At 43.8% G+C, this 24889-nt stretch overlaps 1 protein-coding gene across 5 annotated transcripts in view; it reads left to right on the top strand.

Annotated features, from left to right (window-relative positions):
- Nucleotides 1-24889, top strand: part of atp8a2 (ATPase phospholipid transporting 8A2) — a 115807-nt gene that overhangs the window by 72798 nt on the left and 18120 nt on the right. For all 5 annotated transcript variants that reach the window (XM_006628015.3, XM_015341594.2, XM_015341595.2 and 2 more), the window contains 8 exons: nt 5077-5260; nt 6201-6311; nt 12686-12760; nt 13638-13760; nt 14504-14582; nt 16892-16953; nt 17410-17466; nt 22428-22535. In XM_006628015.3, the coding sequence (XP_006628078.2) occupies nt 5077-5260; nt 6201-6311; nt 12686-12760; nt 13638-13760; nt 14504-14582; nt 16892-16953; nt 17410-17466; nt 22428-22535 (799 nt within the window). The remainder of the gene's footprint in view (nt 1-5076; nt 5261-6200; nt 6312-12685; nt 12761-13637; nt 13761-14503; nt 14583-16891; nt 16954-17409; nt 17467-22427; nt 22536-24889) is intronic.

Genomic DNA, 24889 nt, shown 5'->3' with positions numbered 1-24889 from the left:
TGGGTTCATCCTGTCTCATGTTCATGAGCCTCTGGGCACCCTGTGAAGAATGAAAAAAAAGCTAAGGTGCCAAATGAGAAGTGCCATGGAACTAGATCCTTTCTGCTGTCTTAATTTACCATTTACATATAAATGTATTAAATTCGGCAGCATGTCCATCCAAAGCAGCCTGCCTCGGCACCTGGTCAGAAGACTGCATATAACATATAAAACCATATAGCATATTAAACCACAGAACACAGTAAGCGTAATGTAAATTAAGTGTTAATGCGTTGTACATCTTTGCACATCTTCGCCTGGCTTCCTTTGCACTTAAGAACATACAAAAGCAAAAAAAAAAAGCGTCAAGCTCACAAGTTTGGCTGGAGCTCCGTCTCTCAGTCAGTCAAAACGAATTAAAGTCCCATCTGAGCATTAGCATACACGGTGCACAAGAAGGGCAGGGGTGGGAAGGGGAGGCTTGCAGCCAAAAACTATGGCAACGGGTTTGTCCCGCAGAAAACAGAGGTGGTTCTAAGGTGCAGGGTGCAGACTTGACGGTCAGGAGCCTGAGACAGAGCCAACAGTAAAAGGAGGAAGCTCTCCTCCCTTCAGAGATACCCATTATGTTCTCCCTGGCTTCTCTTTAAAGAGAAGCAAAATAATTTTCCACCTGAACCATGAACCTGTGGGGTGTCAGCTTTCCAAATCGTTTTTGACCACCCACTGCTAAATCCAAACTGTGGTTTTATTTATTTTTTTCTGTAGAAGAGTTAAGCAACACTTTTATTTTTTTTCCCCTGGTAAAAAGATACTATGATTTATGAAATCGCCGATGATGGGTTTTTTCCAGCATTGTGAAATAAGTAGGGATCAGCGTCTGATTTTATTTTTTATGTGCTCCAATCAGAAAATTTATTAATATATATAAATCATTAAGTACAATTAGCCTCCAGTAACGTGAGGCGGCAGAGGAGTACCGCTGTGCTTTAGGAACAGTTTCTGTTTTGGCGAAACAGACATTGCGGGGAAGAACGTTTAATGAGGGAGTAGAACTCGGCATGTACTGTAGGAAACCTTGTTGAATGACAGCAGAGATCTTTTTGCTTAAGTTTAACTGTGAGGTTTGCAGTTTTTACTCAGCCCTGGACCACCCAGCAATGCCAAATTAGGCGGCTTCAAAGAATTATGGAGCAAGGGTTGTGCTTGTGATAGTCCTTTGAAATGATTGTTAATGAAAATAGAAAGGAAAACCACCGTGCAGTAGAGAATATCTGATCTCCACTTGTTATTACTTGCAGTTCGATTGGTTTCTGATTATTCCTGCAAGGCTCCCAAATGCGCATTCCATCTCGGCTGGATTGCTTCAGTGCCACTGTCTCCCCACGATAGAAACACGCCTGTTATACCTGTGAGGTACACTGTGACTGAGCAACTCTGTTGGCTAGGGTCCTCATTGTTCCTACTGTTAATCCTTCTAATCCCTCCCTGTCAACGGGAGAAGCGGTGGAGTTTGGCGGGTTCTTGTGTGCAGTGGGAATGGTGCTTGTGCTGAGGCTCACGCTGACCACTGAGCGTCGGCAGACATGTGGTCTTGTGGTACCTCACTGATCTCCTGAGGATTTATAGAACGTAGGAGAGCTGCTCATTTAAGGAGGGTCGCAGGATTAAAGACATACCTTTAAAGTTCGAAGAGTAGTTTTATATTGTATTTTAATCAAGTGAACCGTAGTCATAGGGAAATAAATTGTTGGGTGATGCTTCAGCAAGCTTGTCAGCAAAGGTCCTCAGTGAATGAATAAAGATGTTATTTAGCATGGCAGCTGATATGCTGTGTCTCATCAAGGCAGAGGGGCCTGGGTCCATGGTCTGTGTCCTGTTCGAGATTTTCCCAGATCTTGGCTGAGAACGGAAGAAACACTGTCTCCTTCCTTCGGCACAGGGCCGGCACGCTGACAGTTCTCTCCAGGCCTCAGTGACAGTGATGTATGGCTGCCTTCTCTCCAGGGCCGCTCAAGACTTCAGGACTTTTTTCCCAGCCCATTCCATTGCTCAAGCTTGGGTTTCTCTGGGAGGGTGAGGTTCCTTTTTTAGCTGGCTTGAAGCAAGCGGGAGGAGGTTAGGGTGAAGAATTACGCAGGTTTCCAGTCTGAGCCATAAACATTCAGCTTCAGCTTTTTAAAAAATAAAATCGTAATACACATAAAACTTCCCAGGTGAGCTTTCCTGTGTCTCTTCGAGACAGCAGTTGGTTTCTCCTGAACGCACTTTCAGAATCCAAGACAGTTTCTGTTTCTCTTTGTTTTTATAACTGTAGATTGCCAACTATTTTTGTTTTACTGACCCAGCCTGGAATAGTGATTTGTGAGTGTTTCATGTCCTGGCTCTCAGCTCAAATCCCTGCAACTGCAGGGGTTGAGAATGAGGAAGTGAAGGCAGACTCCTCTGACATCTTTAACACCGTGCAGTCCTCCACCCCTTACTGAAGGACCACTGCCGGTTAGATGCCAGTCCCATCGCTCGTTGAAAGCACTGCACCGTGATCCTGCAAGTGCTCAGGAGGTCTGCTGGGGTCACCGTGATGCTCAGAGAGCCCCGACCGGTTAATCCCAACCCGCTCTTCCTGAGCACTGCTGCGTGGGGAATCATGGTCGCAGTTTGCTAGCAACGGGACTCCAGCTCGCACCCATGATCATGGAGCCCGGCTCATGTTGCTTTTACTGGTTGAGCCACCCAGCAGGCCATCACACCTCTGATCATAGCACACAGTATGCATTAGGCACCCTAATGATCGTATTACGGTCTGAATCTAGACAGCATGTACATGTCAGAATGAAATAAAAACTACAGTCAGAAGATGAAGCTTCAGGATGGGAGGGGTTGTGCACGAGGCTGGGTTTTTTCTCACAGGGAACCCCACCCTCCCCCCCCGCCGTGTCCCATCCCTGTGTGCCACACATCCAGGTGGAGGGGTGATCCTCCGGGGATGGACGGAGAAACGGCTCCCCCGGTTGGAAATGCTGTGTTAATGCCTCAGTGCAAAAGATAATATTATTAGTTGCGTGCAGTTTGACAGTTTATTGCAGCTGTGGGAGAAAATAGGAAAAGCCACCATCAATCAAAATGTCTTTCTTTCCCTTTTTCTTTGGACACAGGGCTTGCTGTACAAGATGTAGTGGCCACAGCAGGCAGTAATTTTGGAGATTTATATCAGCAGTTGAAGTGTAAAGGGGCCCAATGTGACAGCAGTGTTCATCGTCAATAGCCCTTCTAGTTTATAGACTTTTTTTCTTTATTTTGTGCCGAAAAAGGCATCTATTGAGGTCTGAGAGAGAAAGAATGCGAGGGCCTGGTAAGTGTTTTGCAGCAGACTTCTTACAAAGCTGAACAAGGCCTTCAAATCTCCTCCCAACAACAGTCGGCCTGTTTGTTTCTGCAAAAATCGGAGCTCGAACTATGCAATTAAAGAAACACCATGTGGATTGACAGTGTCGTCTTATAGCTAGGCTCTGGAGCTCTGCTGCTCATCACATGACCGTAGTCTGGTTTTTGTTTTGGCTGAGCTTGTGATGACTTAATTGAACTCTCAAGAGACCTAATCATTTGTTACTCAAAACATTTTAAAATTTGTTTTCTACTCCCCCCCCCTCCCCAAAAGAAAAGTTGCAGATTTCAATACCCTTAGTTTGTTTTTTTAGTTCAGTGGTTTCAGAGCTGAAAACAATTGAGACAATCTAATTAACCTGTGCTTAGTTGAACCAAAGGGTCATTGAAGGCACTGAGAGACCATCTGGAGGGAAAACCAGTCCAGTGACAGAATCACACCTGATTTTCTCCAAACTCATATTGGCCCGCAGTTGTGAAAATGTGATTCTCCTTTCACCATTACTTAATAAAATGGACAATTCCTGAAATAGGAAATTCATCAATTTTATAGAGTAATAGTTTATAATCCATTCGTTTTACCAGTGATTTCAGTCAAACATCCTTAGAAGTCCATTTGCTTGTTTAAATTATATACCCATTCTATTTTCGGACAGTAAACCAAGCCTGTGAAGGCTGTTGTAGTATTTCAGCCTGAGTAAACTGCACTGCATTTCTTTTCACTTGTGCTTCAGAAGATTTAGATCTTAATTGAATGAATGTTAGCAACAGGGATTTGTGAGATTTAAAAGTCAACAATAGGTGCTCTGACTCCTCCCTCTCCTCTCTGTATCAGCTCTGTAGTGTGAAACCCCTTCTGTGCTAACAATGCACAAGGGACAGCTGTGAAATTACTACAGTAGAAAGAAACGGAAATGACTCAATTAGGGGGATAAAAGTATTACTGCATCTAGCCCATGGGTGCCAATTATATTTTATATTTGTCTGTTCCTTGCTTCATGTGGGACAAGAGTTCCCAGTTATTCTGTTTCTTGCTGTTCATGCAGTGAAGCACGTCTTAGCTACATGGAGCTCACTCACACAAGCCTGATTGGTCCTGGACTCATGGTTGACTGGGCCTCCTCTCCTTCTGCATGGGACAAAGCCATGATAAAATGAGATCTAACTCCTAGTCTGGTTTGCATTGACTGAATCTTTCAAATGCCATTGACAGATTTTTCTCAAAATGAGGTCTGGAGTGATAGGAAGCAAGAGGCTTTGTCCACTTGCCCAGAGGTGTACAGGTACCAGGTATCTCTCAGTGGCTTCAGCAACCCAAGGGCTAGGAGCAGTGTCTAAATGAAATTTTTAATGGAATGTAGAACTATATCAATGCCCTTTCCAAGGTCTGCCTCCACTCGTGGAAATTGTTTTACAGTGCAGAGGGTTGGCAGTTTCCTTGGATAGAGAATCACCTCTCTTTTTAATAGAGGATTCAGTTGGGAGTTCATATGTATGTCAGAAGAATCAGGTCTCTTATGAGCAGTTCTTCACATGTGGTTCTTAACAGTAATGCTGTTAACGAGATTGTATAGATATAGATTGTATCTCTGTATGAGGCATGTATCTCATTTTCTCTCTACGTTCAAATCTCGTTTCCTCACTCCCTCTCTCTCTTTATACCCTCCCTCTTCTTTTCTCTCCCTCCATCTTTCCCTCTCTCTCTGTCTGCAGGGTGTCTCCGCTGCAGAAATCGGAAATAGTGGACATGGTGAAGAAGCATGTCAAAGCCATCACTCTGGCCATTGGGGATGGTGCCAATGATGTGGGCATGATCCAAACAGCACATGTGGGTGTGGGCATCAGTGGCAACGAGGGCATGCAAGCCACCAACTCCTCTGACTACTCCATCGCTCAGGTCAGAGGTCCCAGGAGCATGCCTTTTAGTAGTCGAGCCACTCGAGAGCCCCAGATTATTTCCTTAATTCTCAATTGATTTTTATCATTGTACACTCCTAAAAATTCCTCCTAGCGGCGTTGTTTGTGGAGGGACTCTGTGCTCATTGCCAATGTTTCTGATTGACAACAGGACTCACAACAGTTTTATATGGTAAAATAAGTCTCACCGGAGAACATGAGAACAAAAGAAAGGATACCAATGAGAGTCTTCAAGGTCATGCACTCTGTAAAAAAGCAGTTAAACTTGAATGCCAGGGAAACTTAATTCATGCTCAGAACTTGGTTGTAACCCTTTCTTCAGCTTTGAAAATTAACACTTTTCTGTGCTACACTGTGCCAGTGTCAAGCTTGTCACTGATAAGAGCTGCACTATTAGTAACAAGAAGAAAGTCCTAGCTAGATTGCTTGAGACTATTTTAATGCCAGCCCTGTTTCTGTAAAGATCATGCATTGCCGTTTTTTCATTCTGTTCTTGTCATTGCCTTTTCACTGAGTAATACAATACCTTGGACACCGTATCTAGGCAGTGAAATCGACCACCAGAGCCTGGTTCCCATTCTTAGTTAATTGCTTCCTCATATCCACATGCAATAATTTCCCCTCAGGTATTCAAGGCCAGACAATAGCATTGTTTTTTTGTCTAAATAGCTTCCACGTGTTTGCGTGCCATGCTGTGCAGTCGCAGGCATGGTCATTAAGACAGGTTTCTCGAGGAGGAGGATGTGAAAGAACCACCCTGGACCCAGTATACAGTGTCCAGCTGCTAAGTCTGTCCAGTGTCGGAATGCAAGGGGACTGACACTGCACAGAGCCTCTGTGGCTTGGCTCTCTTCCAGAGTAACTTAAGCGCAGTCCTGCAGGAAATAACATTTTCCTTATTGTTTGTTTTTTTCCTGTAGTTTTCCTACCTGGAGAAGCTGCTGCTGGTTCATGGGGCTTGGAGTTACAGCAGAGTGACCAAGTGTATCCTCTACTGCTTCTACAAAAATGTTGTTCTCTACATTATTGAGGTAGGAACAGTCATGGCAAGCAGGGAAGGGCTTTTCTGTACTTCTTTTCTTTTTTGTTTTTTATTCACAATTTTAATTCTCTTACAGTTTATACTTCTAGTGGGGGCCTCAACAGCTGAAACTACCACACTGGAATGTCAACAAAGCAGTTGTCTGTTGTTTTTTTTTTTTAAACACGAATCAAACACTTTCTGTCAAACAAGAGCCAGAGCTCAGCTTTTGCAGTGTCCTGTTTCTTTTCAGGCTTTATATAACTCTGCTTTGGCTTTCGGGCTCCGTCAGGTGAAATCTTCGCCCTCTCCTGCTGCAGTGCTCCCTGACGCAATGCCCAGCACTGGCTGAGGAAGACACAGGTGTGGGCTGGTGCAGAGGAGGTTGTCCAGGCATGGGGGGTAGCATCTGTCACTTTTCAGCAGACAGTTACTGGCCACACCCTTTCGTAAGGGTGCCCTGTGGACGATTGGGTTTGCTCCACCCGGAGACTGCAGCTTCATTCAACTCATTTAATTTCAGTTTATTTCATTCGGTTTTTCCTTGCATTGACTTGGCCTTTTTTTTGTTGTGAGTTACTGTACATGATTCCTCTTTTAAAACACGCCTAATTTAGCAAATAATCATGGCTGTGAAGTAACTGAGAGTGTAAGTCGAGGAAGAAACAGCAGAAGCTCTTGAGGACTGGAGCTGCGTCTCCAGCTGAGCCCTGGCCCAGCCAGTGAGCAGGGCGAAAGCTCGGTCTGCAGCTCTCTGGTATGTTAAAAGCACTAGAGGAGCTAATCCAGGCTAGCGGAGCTGCCATGAGATAGCGTGCCCTTTAACCTTTCCCTCACAGACTGCTGATAGATCGTCTCCTTTAAAAGTTTAAAAAGGGAGGACTTGGAAAGCCTTTTGTGTTTCATTCAGGTTTTTTTACAATAAATATTTATCTCAAAAAAGGTTTCTTTCCCCATGACAAAAATCTCTTTTATTAGATAATTTCTCCTCAGCAAAGAACAGCTTCCAGCTCCACATTTCATCTCAGCAGCCAGGAGTCCTTTCAGAATCGTACATTAGTACTGCACTGAAATGCTAAAACAAAGCAATTCCTATTAACTGAAAGAAATGTACTTAATTCAACTGCATCTTTGTCAGTAGGTCTACAGAGCTCCCACGGTTTATGAAATTCGCAGTGAGGCCCTTTCTTAACCGGGCATAGCTCAGAAGCTCTCATTTCCTGGCCGGCTCTGAACGCTTGGTGCCGAAAGACGTCGACCTTTCTGTCATGCATGCAATTTGTCAGAGGCGCGGCTCCTTCTCTTGTCTGGCTCACTTCTGAGGGATGTCGACAGATGCCATCAAAATGTCAGCAGCATTACGGGATGGAGGCATGTCCAAATCTGGCACCGCAGTACAAATGGACTGGAAGGCATTAGCAGTAAATGCCACTTGTGACAGAGTGAATTCCAGTCCTCCTCTGAGTGCAGTGCGAATGGAACCTGTATGCGATGAAATCATACTGGTGTATACGCCTACCACCAAAATGCCCCCCAAAAATCAACAGCATTGTCTATGGAGAGGCTCTGCAGGTATTTTTATGGACCAGAGTAAACTTTGCTAGTTACTAGTCCTGCCTTTCAGCCTTACCATTTCTCCTTTCAAGTCTTGTTATGGAGAACAACTGCCATTTTATCTGTCTACTGTAACAGCACTAGCTGTACAGAACGCTGACTTTGGATCACATTGGCCCCATATGGCACTTCCAGATCTGCTGTCTGTAACACAAGACACAGACGAGGGGACTGGGAGGTGGAGCACTGCACAGCGAGGCACAGCGAGGCACAGCTGTCGGTCTGCTGCAGGGGAGCACAGCTTGCTCCTGCTCACAGACATGTGACAGATCTCCCATGGACACTAAGGGGACTCTGGTCAGCCTGACTGGGGCAGTTTCCATCAGCACTTACTGTAGATCCTTATCATTGTGCAGCACAACCCAAAAACTTTTTACATTCAATCTTTGAAATTCTGGGTTGATGTGCAGTCAGTGAACTTATAAGAGAGGCATCGCAGTTTGTTTGCATATGGTGTATTTCTGCAACTAAAGCTGGACATTATTGGTTATAAGATATGGATTTGACTGTCTTGTGCCGATGTGTCACTAGAGTGCCCTTATGCCGTGCATTGTTTCAGTAGCGTTTCACTGACCATCTGGAGCCAATGTTGAGGGTAACGCACAAAAGGCAGGTCTTTGTGAAGTGGGCAGCAGTGTGCCTAGGTATACTAGAAAACTTAAAGAATGTGATTTTTTAATGGATGAGTTAAAGGACTTCTAATATGGGTATAGCCGCATGTGACAAGTGCTTTGGAGCTAATGAATTAAAATTCTGTTACAAAAGGGAAGGCCTGCTTGTGATGGGAATTTTACTCTCCACTGAGAACCTAAGAGTTCTGCTTCTGCTTGTGAACTTTGACCTCTCCATTGCTGGCTAAAGATTGGATGCCGGCAGTGGAGTCAGCCTAAAGGTCAAAGATCAGTCCCTGGCTTTTGTACACAGCAGGACGGGGGAGTCTGAGGTGACACACAGTAATGTCAACACACTGGGGTTCGTCTCAGGGGACAGAGGAGTGGGGGGAGATTGATCACATAATACAGCTTGCCGTTCTCATTCCATGATGGGACAAACAGTTTGGGGAACCTCACACGGCTCAGAGTTTGCTGAGTTGTTCTGCGCTCTCTGATCTGAACCGGAAAATAATAAATTACAATTGGCTGCTCGCAGGCAATGGGTGGCAGTGCTGTTCATGAGCAGAGCTGCAGTGGGATAAGTGCAGGAGCCTCATTAGCTGAGTGCAAGGATATTGGGCAGCTGGGAGAGAGCTGGGATGTGGTGAATTGTGTCCCAGTCACATCAGCTGAGAGAGGGCAGTGTGGAGCAGCTTTAAGAGTTCAAGTTCCCTGTTTTAGCCTTCAGCAAGATGCCCTGATATTTCCATTGAACACAACCTATATGTATTAATGGACACCACCTGTATTTGCTGGGTGGGTGAGTTTCCTGTAATGGGCTATTTCACAGGAAGGTGGGTAGCTGTGTCAGCATGCGTAGGCTGCAAAGGAACAAGTAATAGGTTTATTCCATTCTGAAAAGAGAAAAGAGAAAAAAGGAAACACAACCGAAACGTTGCGTTTTCTTTCTTCTCTTTTCAGAATGGAATAAACCTATTGTTCCTATTTCACAGGAATGTAATATTAAAAGTACTCACGTTTTCTTGTTTATTTTTGTTTTTTAAAGAAATAATAATAAAAGTTAAACATTTTGCTTAAGTACTCTAGTTTCTGCCTTAATTATATAACCAAATAAGTTTTGATTTTAGGAATTATACACATGGTTTTCTTTTCTTAAAAGCATCATCAATAGCAAGATAGAACCTTTAAAGAGATGTTTGCTGCAAGGATTTGTCAGTAGTTTCACTGGCTGATGTCAGCAGATTTCACCTCAGAAGAGTCACAGTTTCTCTTTGTCTCTGCCAGAGAGTAAAGCCTGTGGTATTTTTTCTTTTTGTCAGGTTTCCTGTGCTCTCTCCTTCCTGAAAGGGAATACTGGCGAGAATGACAATAGCTGGTTTGTAAAAGGAATTGTTGCACCGTGTTTTCCAAAGATCTTTTTGGGATCTGCAATACAAAGAGCTGCTGAAGGCTTGAAACTGGGCAAATGCTGTTTGCTTTACTGTGGCTTCTGACTACTTTGGATTCTCTCACACTTTCTAGAGAGTCATCAGGACAGTTATTTTTTAAATGCTGCTTGTTCTTTTGACTTTGTCTCATTTATCATCCTCTGTCTGCAAGTTTTCCTGTTTCCTGGAGTTTGCCCATCCTACTCTGTGTTTTAGGGACCTTGTACAAATGTGACTGAAGTGTACTGTGGGCATCCTTTCTGGCTGCAATCTCATCCAGTCTCCTTCGCTGGGAAAGTTTCACTCAAGACGCGGGTCTGACACTGGTTGAAAAGACATTACAAGCCACAGTAAATATTTTATTTGAAAAACAAAGCAGACTCTGTGCTAAAGGCTGCCATAGGTTCCCCTGTGCCAGATCATTGTAAGCTGAGCATTTAACGGCTCAGTAACAGTATCCTTGAGGTCTGGGATCTGGTTTTCACATTATCTGTGCACATGTCCCAGTTGGGCATTCTTAGAAAAACAAATAAACAGAACGTGGAGACACAGCGGTACTTGTGCATTGAAGTATGGAAGTTGTAATTTTCTTCAATACCCCAAATGCTTTGGTCCCCCTAGTTGGTAACAATACCATCCCTTCTTGTAAATGGAAGCTTGTTTTTGTCTCAGGCAAGCTGTGAGTACTCTGCCCCACTCTGTGTGTCCCACTCTAGCGTAGCTTATGTGCGAGGCTGGGACAGGGGACAGAGGTCAAGGGGGTGTGGGAAGTTGGGGCACCATGAAGAATCGGCCTGATTTGTCCCTTGGCTAAACTACCTCCACTCACTGGAGGATGTCAGCTGATTTTGTCCTCCAACAGCTTCCCATGCACCCCTGTTTAAACTCTCTCTGCAAATCACACTTTCAGCCTTTTATGCAACTTGTTTTGTATTCAAGAAAAAAGTATTTTCTTAATGTTTGTTTTATTTGTGGGAGTGTTGGGGCACCTAGAAACACACCTGTACTACAGTGAGAGCCGTCCCAGGTTCTGCAGTAAAAAGGGCGTGCTGATGGTGTTTTCTGAACAGAGCTGGTGATCCGGTGCACCATGGGTGGAAAGTATGGGTCATGTAGTGCTGTGACCTGAAATTATACATGATCATTTACAGAGACAATGAAGAATGTGACCTTTGAGCTGTTCATCATACAGTAGTGTCTCAGGCTTTCTCTTTGCAGCTATGAAAACTGTTATTTAATATTTTGGTGGAAGACACCATATAATTTTGGCAGTTTTCGCTTGTCTTTTCATCTAGCTAGCTATTTGATTACATTTTGTACTAACCAAGATGATTAGAATTTGATAGTTTATTTTTAAATGACGGGAGGGTGTGTGAATCCTCTTTTGATGGGTCTGCAAATAAGGACACACCATTACAAGCACAATGTAAAGAATGTGTCTGAGACGGAAATTTCAAGGAGAAGAGGATTCTGACATAAGAGCCGCTGGACTGTGTGCCTGAATCTCCTGTAGACATTAAACATGTTGCAGTGAGAGCATGCTGATGTGGAAAGGGTCCCAGGTTGTGGCTTTGCTCTGTCTTGTTTTAAATGAGCTCTCAGAGGGGGCGGAGGGGGGGTGTTGCTTATTGTAGCTGTCTGAGGTCCTTGGGGATGTTCTGGTGCTACATCTCTTGGCCAGAAGACACTAGGTTCTGAGGTTGACTGCAACTGTTATTAGAAATATCTATCTCGTTCAAAGCCGTTGGATACAAACTTCCGGTCATTCCAGCATAGACAGCACATCTGTACCCATGCTGGAAATGCTGGTCCTATGCATTAGACCCTGTCAGAAAACCTAGACACCAGGACCTGCTATGTGTTAACTTCTGCTTCTTTTACAAAAGAGCGTCAGAAGATTACAAACAAAATGCCACCAGTGATGCAGTCAAGTTTGATAATGTTTCTCTTAGGCTCTTTATGAAATGAGGTTGCCCAAATGATGACTGTCAGGTCAAAGAAGAGGCTCTGAAGCCATCAGATACAGTTGTATGCAAGCAGCTAGCTGGTCAAATGGACAGACATCATTAGAGCCCATGTGGCAAGCTGTTTAAATAATTAAAGAGAGTATGCACACAGCCATGAGCACAGTCAGTTTTGGATAAGGAACTGGGAGCAGTTCTTATCTTGACCGATCCTGACAGAACTGGCAGCCCCTGTGTAACTGTTGTTTTGATTAAACTGAAAAATGCTGCCTGAAGTTGTTGTTTTCCAGGAAAGGCTTTGTGGAAAATATTAATAAGAATGTATCTTTAGCCATAGACCAAATAATATTTAGCCACATTCTTCTTAATTCTAATGTGTGTTGTAGAAACTTTTTTTGCTCGAAAGTGATTTTAGTCTTAATCGCACTAGCCCTAACCTTTTCAGTATAAAATATTACTTTGTTGATTGAATGAAAAATGTGTTTCATGTACCAAAAAAAAATGTTTTAATCACTGACAAATTGCAAAGGACATCTAGCCAGCCAACAAATGGTGTAATTAATGAGTACCATGACTTGTTAAATATGAAAAATGGATTTCCTAGTTATTTTACAACAGGTTAGGAAACCGTGCTTTACTCCTACACTGTGAAATAAACTGTATGCATCCGTTGGGAAACTCCTGAAGTTCCTGTCTGGATTACTGAACTCCAGAGAAGGGAAACATTAATTCTCTGGTGTGCCATGTACCCCTCTTGTTTTTCAGCTGTGGTTTGCATTCGTTAATGGATTTTCTGGGCAGATCCTGTTTGAAAGATGGTGTATTGGTCTCTATAATGTGGTAAGTGCTGGGTAGTCTCTCTTTGATAGCATGCAGAACTACACTGGAATTCCACTGTGTGTTTATGTCTATAAACTTTATCATACTCAACCATCAAAATGGCTGAGAAACAGCATTGAGTTGTATACCCAAAAGAAGATTCTTTTCCAGGCCATGGAAACCAAATGATATAGCTTGTGTTTAACACCATGTATAGAACACATGTGCTGATAAAGTGCAGATAAGTGTCTATGTACACATTGGGCTCTGTATAGATCCTGAATCTTTAAAGCCCAACACTAGGCCTCCTGGGATTGCACCAAATAATCTGTCTTTCAACTGCACGCTGCATTTTACAGCTGCCTTTTCTTGTCTCTGGTGAAAGAGGTTGAAGGAAAAAAAAATACTTTTGGCTCAAAAATAGCATAGAAATATAAATATATTGAAGCTCCAAGACTAAGCAACTTTCACATGACATCATCCTCTTTAAAATCATCTTTATTCTTAAAAGAAAATAAAAAAGCATAATCCTGTCCAAGGGTACTTTTGTTGCTGCGTCCAGTCAGCAACACACTACTGCGGAATCACACACATCGTATTGCAGAGCAATAATTGCAGTTAAGAGGAGACTATTGAGCAGGAAACGATAATAAAGAGGAGCAATGGCTCCGAAAGCTGGACTTAAACAAACTTTGCAAGTCTTATCTCCTGTGCCGAAGGGAAGGTAAATGGCCATTTCTGGGATAAGGGCTGTATCAGTGACCTTGATAGTGCAGGACCTATCTCTCAAAGAAGAATCTTTTTCCCTGTCGGGACAACTGAATCAGTGAGTGGGCTTGGCTTGGGAGATGTCGACTGTGCTCATGCAGCCCCGTGTTTGCGGTCTGCTCCGTTACAGATCTTCACGGCCCTGCCCCCCTTCGCCCTGGGGATCTTCGACCGGCCCTGCAGCCAGCAGAGCATGCTCCGCTCCCCGCAGCTGTACCGCATCACCCAGAACGCTGACGGCTTCAACACCAAGGTCAGCTCCAGGGGACAGGCGGAAGGACCTGCAGGCCCAATGAGAGGGCTGCACAAGCAAGCAGGGGGCATCCCCCCGATTTCCATTTAACTTCCTTATCGTCACCTTGTTTTACAACACCCTGCTGTAGTGGTTGAGCCACACTGGCACAACTGCAGCTGCATCCATGAGCTGGAGCAGACTCACAAACACATCAACATATGTGGTAACTTAATCTTACAGTACATCTTGCTGGCCCTGATTTAGGCTGTGCTGTTGAAATATGATCTGCATACTGTACCTCTGGCGTAGGAGTACTGTGGGAATACTGGACAGTGCTTTTTTTTAAAAAGAAGGATTTTTTTACCGTATCTTAGCTGGTTTGATTATATAATTTTACCCGTGTCTAGCAGTGCTATCCTGTACGTAAATCTATATGTCATATTGAATCAGACCTGTGGATTTCCCCAATAACTTGTGAAAACACTTTACAAGGCTGGAGAAGGTGACGAATAAATGTACAAATCATGGAATCCTAGCGGTAACTATGACGATGATAATGAGATTCAATAGCAGAGAATAAGGAAATCATTCATTTCCGAGCAGCCTGCTGGGCTGGGCTGCGGGGGGGGGATTGGGGTGCCTGTGATGGTGGGTGGATGTTCAAGCACCGGGGGAACAGTGCAGGGCTTGTTTGATTGGGGAGATGTGGGCTGTGGGTCTTGGCAGCTTCCTGACTCTGCTGGTATGGCTCTCTCCCTCAGGTGTTCTGGGGTCACTGCATCAACGCCTTGGTCCACTCTGTGATTCTCTTCTGGTTCCCCCTCAAAGTGCTGGAGCATGGTAATTATGCCATTAGCTTAAATGTCGGAGCACGATGCAAACATGTGACTAGGGCTCCCAGCCAGTCCCAGTGCTGAAAAGCGGTGGTTCAGCTGCCTGGGTCAGACACATTTTGACTGCAGGCTTCTTTTTAACAAGTACAGTACTCCAAATTTCATTTTTTGGGGGTTCTTTCAGTTCGTACGTTTTTATACGGTTTCTTGTTTTCCTTCTGAAGTTAAGTTTGCTTTCTTACCTTGGGCACAGCTTTCCGAGAGGAAGCTGAAACATTGTTACCACTGGCCGGGAGGGGAGAATTTACAGCAGCTGAAATGATTTAAAGTCGATAGCTCAGGCCCTCAAGTCAAGAAAATAAAAACGGGGGAAAAGCATTTACAGATACAGTCTATCATAGAGGCTGTTTGTAATGTAATTAGAAGTGATGTGCATGGATTTCACTGTGCTCTTAGGAGTGTTCTGTAGTACTTAGAAGTTAAAAGTGTTTTTTTTTGCTCTAAACACTTTCAGAAAAGGGGGAGAAAATGAAGGGGGTGAAAAGTTTAGATGTACTGGCTCCTTGTATCTTTAACAAATTCACTGGAATGCCTTTACTACCACTTCAGAGAGTGTAGAGAGTGTGCTTACTTAAACCTAATGGAGGAATTACTGATCAATCAGCATAGGTTAGCAAACTAATGTTTTACGCTTTCAACAAATTTGGGAATACCCCAAATACAAGGTGCCCCAAACACATTTCTTTTTTTGTAATTCAACGTTGCGCCCAAGTGAACGATTGCTATCATCATTCATCAAGAATAGACTGGATGTCATGCTGTGCATTTCATGACACACGATCCTTCGCTAACAAAGTGTGGAGGGTAAGACTAAAGAATCTTTACAAAGCAAATAATCCATTAAAGCCATTGCTAAATAACAGTACAATTGCAGACATAAGCTTTGACAATGAATAAACATAATCATCATCATAGACATTCTATAATATAGCATAATTATATATATAAGCATAATAATATAGCACCTTTGATGGCCCATCATTTAAGGCACTTCATGTGATATGTGTGCATAAGGTGAGTGTCATAGCTAGGAGAGGTGTATTGTGCAAATTAACCCCTACTCTTTTGCGCTGAATGCCTACTGTTGGCCCCAGAGCTATGCTCAACAGTGCCCAAATATTTGGACTTTGAGTGTTTCTCACAGAATGGCTGGATCATGTTACCTCAGCATACATGAAAGTAAAAGGGAAACAATTAACTTTGTCACTTAACCGTGTCACTTAATCCAGTGCTTTGTCTGCAGGCTCTCCTAGTGATCGCATGACTCCTGCAGCTTAACCAATTCATCAGCGTTCTTAAATTAAGTCTGTAAGATTATCTGATCTGAGCAGCTCATTCAGACCTGTGCTGGAAGGATTCTGGGGAACGTTTGTTTTTTTTTTCTCTCTTTAATTGTAACAAAGTCTGCCACATTCACTTGTGGTGTGTAAGAAGATACGTGGGGAGCTAGCATTCCTTATTTGTTGGTGCAAAAAAATAGAAAGAAGCTCACAATTGCTAAGGTCTGGCTTCTCTAAAGGCAGTTTTAAGCCCTCGTGGAACTCATGAGCTCTTTGCAGCAAAGTCAACATCCCTGCGTTATTCGCCTGTTTTTCATGGTAGATTTAATTCCAGCAGTTCCGACACACTCTCAGTGAGGTTCACCTAAGGGCTGTGGTTTCCTAGTCGCATGTTTGGATTGCTGAGCCTCCTCTTAAGTCCCGTGTGATTGGTATTAAGTGGGCAGTATTTATTAATTCAAACACAGAGAGACCCATTTATTGAAAACTCCAAGCAAGGGCAACTGTTTGTTGCTGGTAGGGCTCAGCCAGAGCTGAGGACAGCTGCTTGACTTGCCTGCTCCCTCCGGCTGTGTGGGGTGGAGTTTTGTTGCCGATCCCATTCCCTTTTCTTCCTGTGTCCCCTTTTTTAAGAGAAAAGGCGTTGAAGCTTGCATCACAATTAGTACGATCTGTTTATTTAAGAGCCAAGAATTAGCTGGAGCTCAGCGCGATAACAAACCTTCCCTGATTTTTTGTTTCATGTCATGGTAAAATAATGACTTCTCAGTCTTGCTAGAACGTAAGGATGGCTACAAATTAGGCAAGGCTGTTTGGTAGTGACACAATCCTTAATGAATCTACAAGTACACAAGTCATACAGAACAGAACAGAAAAATACATAAGAGTAGAATCAGCTTAATAAAATGTACATCCATAATAAAACTAGAGCTGTTCCATTTGACTGTTATCACTGTCTTTCCTGTCACTGTTTCAGATTCTGTCTTCAACAATGGCCGTGCTACAGATTATCTGTTTGTAGGAAACATTGTCTACACGGTAAGTCACACTATCTATCACTATCACTGAGACTTAGGCCTTTTGCTAGCATTGACAAGCGACAGGCATTTCTATAATCAGTCACCATGCAGGCACAAACCAGAGATTCAAACTTTCATGAATCTAAATGCAGTGTTAAAACGGGCTTAGTGAGTGCTAGGTATCTAAATGTGCGAGTTTTCTTTTAGATGGTTCCGTAAACATTTCGTCAAAACATCTCTGTGGCTTTTGAACACTTGGACGATAACTGAAAACCATGTGAGATAATGTACAAGACTGCCTTTGTATTGATTAGCTCTGCAGTGTGTACACACCACCCTGGTAATGAATCACTTTAAGCTTCTGTTTTGAAAGAGTTTGAGTCCCCTGTGGTAGATGGTTTAAGCAAAAGTGCAAGAGCTTGTCCATTTTGTCCACATGGCCGCACTCAAGGGTTGTTTCCTGTGTTTTCCGCAGTACGTGGTGGTGACCGTCTGCTTGAAAGCTGGCCTGGAAACCACAGCCTGGACCAGAGTGAGTGCCACCACACTTTATATTGTGTCTGCTGAACCACAGGCTCGGCCTTTCAACCCTTTTGGTCTACAAACAGCTGGCGTGCACCAGGTTAAACTGATGCCATAAATGTTTCTTTTCACTCGTTTTCTTCTCCTTTGATGGGCATTGACGGGTAGCAAAGAATGTCAATAGTTTCTATAGTGCAGTTTATCGTTGACATGACCTCAAATAGCTAGGGGTCAGTTACTCAGCGTTCTGAATGGCTTCTAGAGTATGGAGAGTCAGATTAGCTCATGCTCCAGAACTCACTTGAAGTCAAGTCATTTTAACTGAACTGCACAGGTTTCTTCTTTAACCCTGAACAGAACAGAAAAGCCCCAGCTCTGCTTAAGAACAATGCAGTCCATTAAATGTGAAATACCACAGATTCAACTAGTGTTTCAGGTCATTCCACTTGTGAGTGGATGTATGCAACCTTTCAGTTTTGAAAAATAATTTTTTAACAGGACACGGCTTTTAGCATCTTTTAAAAGTTTTAGTTTGTGTGTCTTCATTTTTTAACAAATTATTGGCTTTTGGGGATTAAAAATATGCCTATATATAAAAGCTATGACAATAGATAAGCACATGAAAATTAAAATAATAAACAGCATATTTACGTTGAGTTTATCATATTACATATTTCTCTTCTGGAGGATGTGCTAGTTTCCAGTTACACTCACCGGATTACCAGAGAATCAGGCCGAGATAATCAAGCTTCTAGATCTTCAGGAATGACTCCTCACACCCTCACTCCTCCTCACTGGACTGGGGGGTGAATTTCACTTTTTGATAGCTGGTAGATTGTCTTTGACCCAGTTAACCAGAAAACATTTTCAAGCACCAAGTTTTGTACTTTTTTCATTCGTTTTATGTGAAGAAGAGTCATTCCTATTATATCAGTTATCACTGCCAGGATAAACACCCAGTGGTCCCTGTCTATTCTGCAGTTTAGCATTCATTCGAATTCTTGTCTTATCTTCATCCAAACATTTTTAAACAAAGAACAGGCACTGAGATCTCTGAATATTTTTTTTCAATAATATTGAATATACTGTATGTTTGATTCTGTCTTCATTCACACCTTTTGTACACCTTTGAACACATTTGTACAGTATTAACTGTTACAGTGTTTTACGACAAAACAGAAGCTAACAACACCGGGGTTAGAGAATTCCCTAATGCCTATAAAATTGTCTGTTTTCGTGTTTAATTCAGCACATGAATATAGTGTTCGTCTGGTGACAACTGATTTATGAGGTGCTCTAAAATAGTTTTGTCATGAAGGTTAAAAAATCCTTATTTGAGATTTAATGGATTCTCGTCACCTCCACTGTCGGAGGGATAAAATGGCCACTCTGGGATAATAGAGATGGAAGCTGCGCTCTCAGAGCGTCTCGGTGGGAAATTCACTCTGCAGGTCACAGGGCACCCCGGAGGGAGAGGCTGTGGGGATTTGGAATCTCCTAATTGAAGTGGCTTTATTAACGAGGGCCAGCGTGGCGGCGCTCGGAGAGGATGACACGTTCCCTGCCCGTTAAGCTCCGCTCGCTGTGGGAATAACCAGCTCTTTCACAGCTCCAGCTCTGCTCCTTCCTTTAATGTGTCCCCAGTGCCTCTTACCGGGAGCCCTCGGGGGGGGAAGGGGGAGGGGGGCGCAGGGAGCTTAACAGACAGTTTAAAAAATCCTCCCCATCCATTAGAAGGAACATTCCTGCAGTGAGCTGAGCCTGCGGAGCACAGGAGCAGGGGAGGGGCGGAGAGGCAGGGCAGGTGAACACCAGTGATGGGAGAGAGCGAGCGAGCGAGGGAGGGAGGTGCAGGGGGTTGTCTCCCAGGGGACGGCATTAACACAGGCAGTCGCCCTCAGCGCGCTGCCTGCCGCTCAGCTGTCCCCAGCCGCACAGCCAGGTAATGAGGCGCAGAGGCTCTTGAATTCGGCGTCGCCTTGCACAGAGGCCAGGACAGGATCCACTCTGCATTCAGATGAAACTCACTCAGACGTGAGGGCATTCTGTAGGCTGAGAGGATTTCAGAAAACGGATACAAAAGTACAGTGTATGACTGAAGTACCATGCATAAAACGTAATCTGTTAAAATAATTGCTAAATTACAGTTGCAGACATAATCTTTTACACTCCAGATGGTTACTCACTCATTGATTTAATATGATATAATAATATAATAATTAAATATGATTCATTTAATATAATATTGCTTGTAATGGTGTATATACAGTATGTGTCAGTGTCAGTGTTTCCACTTCAAGTAGTAATAAAGATGGTGCAGTAAATGAGCTGGTTTATAACAGAGGCTGATGATGCCTGTAACTGCAGATGTGTGTTCCTTTGCAGTACAGACATTGTTAATAGCTCAACTGGAGCAGCTCAGCATTACCTGTGGGTCTTAAGCAGTTATTGGTGATCAGATTTCCCTTAAATCTGCTGGAGATCAGCCTTAAAAATCTAAGCAGCAGTTAACCCATCTTGAAGAGGCTAAGCAGGACAGTTCTTGAATGTGAGGCCTCAGTGAGAAACCAGACTGCCACTGAAAGTGGATTGTGTGCAGAACTGTAACCTGAAATTTCCAAACTAATGCCCAGCTGGGTGATGGTAGACAGTGTTATAAGAGCAGCTAAACTTGTTTTTTTGAAGATTTAAAAATTGAGTCCCCCTGAGCCCTTGTGGTTGTTAAGGATTCCATGGTACCACATTTTTCTAAATTTTTGGGAGTGCTCTTCTTCAAAATTAATCACATTAACAAAGCATTTCTCCGCTACCCCTTCACACCTTAATACAAAAAATGAAGCATTTCTTATTAATGAACTAAGAAGTAAGAAGATGTTATCTTTATATTAGAAAGATGTTGATGTCCTCTTTGCTGAAATATCGCCCATTCTCTCATTGACAGCAGCTGTTTTGCGTGAGGACCTTTTCTGATCCGACGCACTGTGTTTATGATAGACCGATACGTCGTTAAACAATAAATCAACTGAATCAAAATTAAGAGTCGGATATATTGACCATGGAGACAAGTCTGACACAAGACATAGCAGTTATTTACCATTTTATCTGCTCAATCCTATGGGAAACTCTCAAACCTCAAACAGGTACAAATTAAAACTGCATTCACTCCTGCTTTAACAATAACATGATCATAAATATTGGGGGTTACCTGAGCTCACACAGCACCCACAGAGATGGCATCCATCATACTTTTTGTGGGAGTGGAGGTGCTAACCCAGAATCATGGCTAAAGTCCAGTAAAGGCTTTCCCAGTCTAGTCCTAGATGAATTCCCCTCCCAGTTTGGTGAAGTAATTTTTTGCTTCTTTATCTTTTCAGCTGTGAAGCTAAGCCACTGATGCACCCAACTTTGTGCTGCTCTTTAACAATGAATGAAACATGTCCCCTCTTACTTGTAAATGAACCCCTTTTGGGATTTGGCTGGATGAAAGGTTCTTGACAGAATGCCAAGAATCATTATTTTCTCATTTGTGCAGCTCTGGTTTAACACAGTCCCCCTTTCTGATTTCAAAATCCTCTCCTGGGTAACCCCCAGCACTGTGGATTTATACAGAAACCCCCCCTGAAATATCACTTTCATTGTTTCATTATCGTCAGGTTTAACAAGGCTCAGCGTGTTCATCACTGTCCAGTAATTAATTGTGCCTCAAAATGAAAGGGGTGAAAAAATGAATTATCTGAGAAAGAGCCCTGAATCCCTGCTGATACTCAGGCAGAGGAAGCAGCTCACTCTTTGTTGTGGTCAGCAGGGGAAAGCGAGGAGGGGAAAAGGGAACTTCAAGTTAAACTTTAAATTTAATTGGAAATTTTTCTGTCTCCATTTTCTTCATCTCAGGTCTTAATGAGCAGCTAATTAATGTTAATTTAAACTGTTGACACAGAAGTCCTAATGAAAAAAGAAATGCTTTTGTAGCAGCAGTGGATTGGAGGTACCCTGAGAGCTGGGGAAGTTTTATGAGCTAGAGACTGCATTTCTGCACAGCCTGTCAGTGTCTGCCTACATTTACTCCAGATGCTGGGGAACTGAGACACCCTCCCAGAGGTGATGTTGAGCTGCAGGTTTAAAGTTATACCCATCGAAAAATGGTCGGTTTCTGCAATCTTTTTTCAGCACTCTGCTTGCACTCATCTGCACTAGAATCTAGAGGTGCTTAGAGGGGTTTGTGTTAGATTAAGGATGATCCACGGGTTAAAATGGGACACCTGCCTTTGTTGGGTGTGGGAGCTGCTTCGTAGCTTTTTTCATTTCCCTGGATGCATAGAGGGGAAGGATCTCCTTTGCATCTTTTTCAGTCTGCAGAAAATTGTACAGCTGCCTCATTTGAGGGGAAAACGGGACCCAAGGTCACTCAGCATGCAATGTTCAAAGTGTCAAGAGGGAGAACAAGTAGTTTAGGTGGGCAGCTGCGTCTGCGCGGGTAGGCTGCAAAGGAACAAATAATAGGTTTATTCCATGCTGAAAAGAGAAGAACGAAAACACAGCGTTTCGGCTGTGGAGCCTTCTTCGGGAGTTAGAAAGATAGGGCAGTGAGCAAAGAAAATATAGCGTGGGAAAACAGAAGCCAGGAGAGAGGAGGAGGCAGGAGGAGGGGAGAGGCGGAGTGGCCAATCAAGTGGTGCGAGGTCGAGAGAGGTGAGGAGAGGTGTGAAACAAGACCTACAAACCAATAGAGAGAACAAATCTGTCGTTAAGGAGTTTAAGAAACCCTACTTTGAGAACGCAGACAGGAAGATCGGTGTGATCATGGCCGTCAGAGGTGAAATGAGAAACTATGGGTTTGGGGAAATCTTATCTTCACAGCCCTAACATGTTCTCTGAATCAAAGAGTGAAAACGAGTGAACTGTGAACTTCCAGCGTTTGCAGTCGCATCCCTCTCTTCCTGCCTTCACTTCGCCCTCTCTGCTTCCCTGCAGTTTAGCCACCTGGCTGTGTGGGGCAGCATGCTGCTGTGGATGGTGTTCTTCGCGGTCTATTCTGCCATCTGGCCCGCCATTCCCATTGCTCCGGACATGCTCGGACAGGTCAGTCCTTCCTCCGAAACATTCTGGGCAAAGCATTCCCAAAAAGGAACACTGTTGCTGTCTGTCTGTCTATCCAGCCTGCTAGCCAAAGACTTTCAGGTTGCCCTACTCATATTGTTGTTGGCTCAACTAGCAATCCACCTATTTATGTCTGTCCCTTTGTACAGCGTATCTAGCTAGTTTAAAATAGTACAGGTTTGCTGATTCTACCAGCAAGCAGTAATGGACAAAGTTCCTTAAAAAAGCAATCCATTTCAGATACAAGTTACTTGGGTAAGGGATGAGTTTTAAAAATGAACAAAAAGAGGGCTGGAAATAATGTTAAAAAGTTAGTTACAGATATCTTTGTGTGTACAGCTACATTGTAAAGTAACACATCAGCTCTTAAAAGCAATTTCTCTTAACATCTTATTAATTTACAATAGTATCTGTAACTGTAATGCATTATGCTTTAAAAGAAACTTTCCATAACACTGCCAGCAAGGCATGTGAAAATACATTTTCTGAAAGACTGAGCCTTTTTTTAATGTTACTAAAGCACCAATGTTGCATTTAATTGAAATTTCTTCCTGAAATCGGGAAGCTGCTGTGAGATAAATTTTTCCAAGATTTCCAGTGTTTGTACTGGCTGTGCGTCCTGTTTCTGAAGGGCTTCTCTGAACCAGGAGAGAGAGAGAGAGCAGAGGGAGGGGTGGGAGGAGAGAGATTGACAGCTGTGGGCTGCGATCACCTGTTCACACGCTGGCAGGGGGAGCCTGCTGCCCTACTTTCAGCCAGCGCTGTGCCCCCGGTGTGCTCTGGGAAAGTAGACTCCAGGAGGGAGGGGCACATGCTCCCTGCTCCAGCCAGCTGCACTCATTAGCCTGGATTTGCTCTTAGTTTGATTTCTGTTCTTCTCAAGTTCGTTGTTTTATATTATAAGTGCAGGCCTGGGTGGTCCACTGGTTAAGATTAAAGGTTTCTTATCAAGCATTCTCTGAGCCTAAACCATACTGTACCTCTCTCAGCAGCACTCTCAGAACAGTACTGAACCTCTTTCTGTTCTTGCAAAAGTAAAATCAAGCTTCACTTCGGCAGTGCCACATAGATCACTACACCTGTCTTTTTAAACTTTATCATTGTGGTTGCTCCTCTTGGTAAGTTTTCCCGAGATATCACTCATCGAGCAAACCATTTCCCTGTTTAAATATTGCTCTTCACAGGTGCTGCTTTTCTGAATCTTTAAATGTCTTTGATTTTGCTTAACAGACATCAAGTTAATAAAGGAAAGGAGGCTATTTAGCTCACTCGTTTTGATCCCGGTAGCTCCGTCATCCTGTCATTTGTTAAAGGATACCACAGACTCAACTTCAACTTCAAACCCCTGCTGTGTCCGGGGGTTTGTTTCCAACCTCCTACAATCTTCTGATCTTGTCAGAAGTCAGAAGCTAAGCAAGGCAGGGCCAGGTCAGTATTGGGATGAGAGACCAGGTTGCCACTGGGAGTGGTGGTGGATCAGTAGGTGGCACTCTTCCCCCTGGACCAGAATTTCCAAATCACTGTCTCAGAGTGGTGACCGTGGACATGTGCTGCCGTCGGTGTGGTCCTTCAGAAAAAGCTTTAATGAAAAATGACAATGTGCTTTGCTTAGCTAATGTCTTTCTTTACCTTCTATACAGTAGTTGAGATTTAGCTGTGGAAGGTTTAGACATGAATCTGAATTTTCCGCTGAATAAGGAGAAAGACAAACTTTCCATTTCCCAGCAGGAGGAGTAGTCAGCGGTTTACTTGTAGCTGAAATGAATTCAGCACTGTCTAATGTCTGCATCGTGTGAGGGACACATCGGTCACTCAGTCCCTGGTGTCTCTGCTATCGTGTGGGGCGGTGTGCCGGGGGTCATCTTCATTGCTGCTTCCCTCATGATTTATGGGGGGGCTGACTGGGCACCTGGCCTGAGTTCCCTGTCATTGGTGAGGATGGCTGTTGACAGAGCCGTGAGCAGCTGCTGACAGCTTCCCCAGTGTCCCAGAAATGGCAGCCCTGGCCTGACCACTGGGTGCTGTTGCTAGAAGACGCCCTGGTGCCAGGATGATTTATACCTCAGCAGCCAACCCTCCTTCCCTGGGAGGCCACGTAACTGAGCTGGGCAGAAAGAAGTGCCCTACACCTGCCCCTCGCCCACCCCCCCGTCTCTTTATGGCTTGTTTAGGAAGCTTGGTGGTTGTTTACTCAGGGAGAGAGGGTTGTTTGCATGTCACTTACAGCTGACATGTATAGGAGCACATGACACCCAGGGGCCCCTGGTGTGGGGTGAGAGGGACAGTGGAGAGAGGGGGGATCTCTGTGAGACGGTGTCAGGAAAACACACCAGCTC

The sequence above is a fragment of the Lepisosteus oculatus genome, chromosome 5 (genome assembly GCF_040954835.1).
Source record: "Lepisosteus oculatus isolate fLepOcu1 chromosome 5, fLepOcu1.hap2, whole genome shotgun sequence".
In the NCBI taxonomy this organism is placed as follows: Eukaryota; Metazoa; Chordata; class Actinopteri; order Semionotiformes; family Lepisosteidae; genus Lepisosteus; species Lepisosteus oculatus.
Note: the sequence above shows the minus strand (reverse complement) of the source record. Positions and strands in the feature narration are given on the sequence as shown.